The sequence below is a fragment of the Quercus lobata genome, chromosome 3, assembly GCF_001633185.2.
Source record: "Quercus lobata isolate SW786 chromosome 3, ValleyOak3.0 Primary Assembly, whole genome shotgun sequence".
In the NCBI taxonomy this organism is placed as follows: domain Eukaryota; kingdom Viridiplantae; phylum Streptophyta; class Magnoliopsida; order Fagales; family Fagaceae; genus Quercus; species Quercus lobata.
Window position 1 is genome coordinate 45021855 of NC_044906.1, and position 3900 is coordinate 45025754.

General features: G+C 42.9%; 1 protein-coding gene across 1 annotated transcript; it reads right to left on the minus strand.

Annotated features, from left to right (window-relative positions):
• LOC115980955 lies at positions 1 to 1239 on the minus strand. The gene has a single exon (XM_031103151.1). It carries the CDS (start codon positions 1237 to 1239, stop codon positions 1 to 3), a length of 1239 nt encoding a protein of 412 aa, XP_030959011.1.
• Between the last annotated feature and the right edge of the window lie 2661 nt (positions 1240 to 3900).

Here is a 3900-nt window from a genome sequence, read left to right on the forward strand (position 1 = left end):
TCACCACGCCGTCACAGCTAGCATTATTGCACCCAAAGGGAAGACCTTCGTACCCCCAAATCCTACGAGTGGGGCGTTCGTTGGGGACAATCGCTCCTTGTTAATCCTCATCTGCTGGAATGCTGGATAGTATAGGATGTCTACTGAGTTACCGTTGTTAACAAGGACCCGGTGCATATTATAATCCCTAATCTGCAGGCTGACTACTAGCGCGTCGTCATGAGGATGGTGAAGTCTCCGAGCGTCATCCTCTGAAAAGTTTATGACGGGGTTATCTATTCGTGGCATCTTTGGTACGGATCCTGTGAGTTGGACGCTATGGACCATCCTGAGGTAGGTTTTGCGGGCTTTCTTGGAAGATCCGGCTGCAGCTGTGCCCCCTACGATCATTCGTATGTCTCCTATGGGTGGTCTAGGGCGGTCGTTCTCCCTTCGTGGAGCCTGTTCTTCCGGTGTATCAGTTCTTTCCCTGTTGACGAACCTCTGTAATTTCCCCTGCCTGATCAGGGCCTCAATTTGCTGCTTCAGGTCATAGCAGTTAGCTGTGTCGTGCCCGTGGTCCCAGTGAAAGCGACAATACTTGTCTCTCGGTCTTTTGTTGGGTTCTCCCTGCAACTTTCCTGGGAAGGTCAATGCTCCTTCATCTTTGATTTGCATCAATACTTGGTCGATTGGGGCGGTTAACGGGGTGAAATTGGTGAACCTTCCAGTGGGGGGTCTTGAGCGCTTTTCATCACGTTGATCCCTGGTTTTAGCGACTTTTCGCCCCCTGTCTTGTCTCGTGTCTTCCTGCCTTTCCCTCTTCTTAGGCCTTTCCTCGCGGGCCAACAGCGCATCTTCTGCATTCATGTACTTGGTAGCCCTGTAAAGAACGTCCGTCATGGTTTTTGGGTCATTTTTGTATAAGGAAAACAAGAACTTACCCTTCCATAGCCCACTGGTGAACGCGGCTACGAGTATTTTATCGTCAGCTTCGTCGATCGAAAGGGCTTCTTTGTTGAAAAGAGTTATGTAGGCTCGCAGCGTCTCGTCTTCTCGCTGCTTGATGTTCATTAAGCAAGCGGTGGACTTTTTGTATCGATGTCCACCTATGAAGTGTGAGGTGAACAGGGCGCTCAACTCCTTGAACATATTGATGGAGTTTGGTGTCAACCTACTGAACCAGACCATCGCAGGCCCCTTCAGCGTGGTTGGGAACGCCCTGCACATGATCTCGTCTGGTACGCCCTGAAGGTGCATCAGGGTCTTGATGGTCTCTAGATGATCGAGTGGATCCTTGACCTCGTCGTAACTTTTGATCTATGGCATTCAAAACTTTTGTGGCAGGGGGAATGAGTTGACAGACGCGGTGAATGGTGAGTCGGTTCTGTTTACTAAATCGTTGAGATCAGAAGATACTCGCCCCTTGAGGGCGTTCATCATGACCTCCATCTGCACCTTCATCGCCTGCATCTTGGCGACGATAGGCGGGGGGGCAAAATCCATGAGAGGCAGAAGGCTCACGTTTTGCCGCTCTGGTCGGCTTGGGCATTGCTACCCTCAGGCTTCTCCTGCTCCCTTCGCTCGGCACTGTTACCTTCCTGGTTTTGCTCCTGGAGGTTGGGTCCTACATCCCTTTGTCGTAGCTGCTCCTCCAGATCGTGGTTCTGCTTTGTGAGTCGTTCTACTGCTGTCATGAGAGTTTGGACCTGCCTCTCTAATGCAGTAGACCTCGATGGATCGTCTTCTTGAGCGTTGTTAGTGGTAGCCATAGAGCGAGTGAGTACCATACGACTCTTATGTCCAAGAGGCGATGGTCTGGCTTAAACTTTTCGCGATTCCCACAGACGGCGCCAACTGATGATGCCGTAATTTCACCAATGAGCAGCACAATCCACGCTCACTCCAGCTAATAACCTGCAAGAAGAAAGAAGTGATCTCGTCGTGGGCACCGGTATAGTGTCAACCAAATACCCTCTGACGGTCAAGTTAGAATTGTTCTCAACTTTAGAGTGCTAGAGAGGGTAAATTATGCGTACCTTGATTCGCGAGAGTATTGTAGCTTTTATAGTAGAAGAAAGTCGACTTCTCTTCCTTGGACTAGAAGTCTTTTCCTTATGGGAATCCCCTTGAGTAATCCCAATCGTGATGGACAAGACATTTCCTTGTGGAGGGGATTAACGCACGTATCTTCCGGAATGTTCCTTGCGCTAGGTTTCTAGTTTCCTTGGAGACCACACGTGCGAGCCATGAGTATGGAACCGCTCTAGGCCACTGGGCTCTACCGTCGCCGGCCCATGGGCCCGGATCCGTCAGGCCCAATGTCGTGAAAGTCTATTGCGCTAAATTTTTCCCTTTCACTATTTAAGTTTCTCCACAATGTCAAGCATGTTCTAAATCGAGAGAGAGATATTATAACTCATGTAATCCTCAAAACAAATAAAACAAGACACAAAATAAAATATTTATGTCTTTTTGAAAATTTTCAATGTTTTTGGATTTTTGAATAATCAAAACAACCTAAAAAAATAAAACAACCAAAAACTAAAAGTAAACATGTCCACAAATAATTGAAAGAATTAAATCAGGGACAAGTCAGGAACACTCACCTTAGAGAATCTTTTCTCACCCATGAGAATCTTTTTTCACCCATATAGCATGAGTCTTCGGCTTTGTAGGTGAAAATCCATGAGAAGCAAAGTGTATTTAAGGGATTATACCAATCTTCTAGGAAAGACTGAAATCCTGCAAATTCCTTTCACAAGCCTTAAAAAGATTAACTGAAACAATAATGTCATTTTTATTCAAAACATCACAATAAAAAATAGTAAGAAACTTAAAATTATCCATGATAACAGGGATCAATGATCAACTCTAGGTATAATAACCTAAGAGCTAACTCGCTCTGATACCACTTGTTAGGTTTTAAACCCCTGTAAACTAGATTATTTAACCTAATTAATTAATCAAGTGAATACTTGGGTTTATTATTTAGATCTAAGTTAAAACAATAAAGTCATATCATGTAAAGCAGCGAAAAAAAAAAAATACAATGATATGATCACCTAGGAAAACCAAACCGGTAAAAAACCTAGGGAGGATTTAACCTAACTATCTTCAAGGTAAAAAAGTAAATCCACTAGGAAGAATTGAAGTTTACAATAAGACTTAGACCACTAACATCCTATTGCTACCACATGTAGAACTTACTAACACAACCACGTGCAAGTTTCGAATCCATAGACTCCTTCTCTCTTGGGACTTTACACCAACACAAGCTCACTTGCTTGTGATTTTGAGACTTCATTCAAAGGTTTTGGATCTCCTTAAACGTTGATCTTGTATGTAGCAACTTCGACAACACCGAATATTGAGATTCTTTAAGGAATAACATCGATAGAAAACTTTAGAGAGCTTTTGGGTACAAAATCCTAAATCTACAAAAGAGGCACAAGATGCACTCTAATCTCTCTCTGAAAAGCCTTATAAAAATGTGCTTAGGGTTTCCTTTATATACTAGAAGAAGTAGATCCGAAACCCTAATCCTTAATGGGCTTGAACTGTTGTTTGGGCTTAATTAAAATTCTGCAAATATGACTCTCAATCGGTTGAACCAAGCAAATTCTAAAATCTTCTTTCTGCAACTTACTTGTTTTTGAATCTTGACTTGAATCACCTTGAGAATTGTCTAATAATACCTATAGATTATTGGATCTATATTTAGACAAGTTTGTGTTCACGATTTGCCAATTATACTAAGCTTTTAGAACCTAACATTCTAGATAAGTGTAAATGTCTTGAATCCATAAGAAATTTGACCAATACATGTAAAAGTAGCTAATAACCTATTAATGTTGATGAGCAAAGCTACTTTGTCATAGTTCATTTCTCTTAATATACTCATTACTCACTACTAACCAA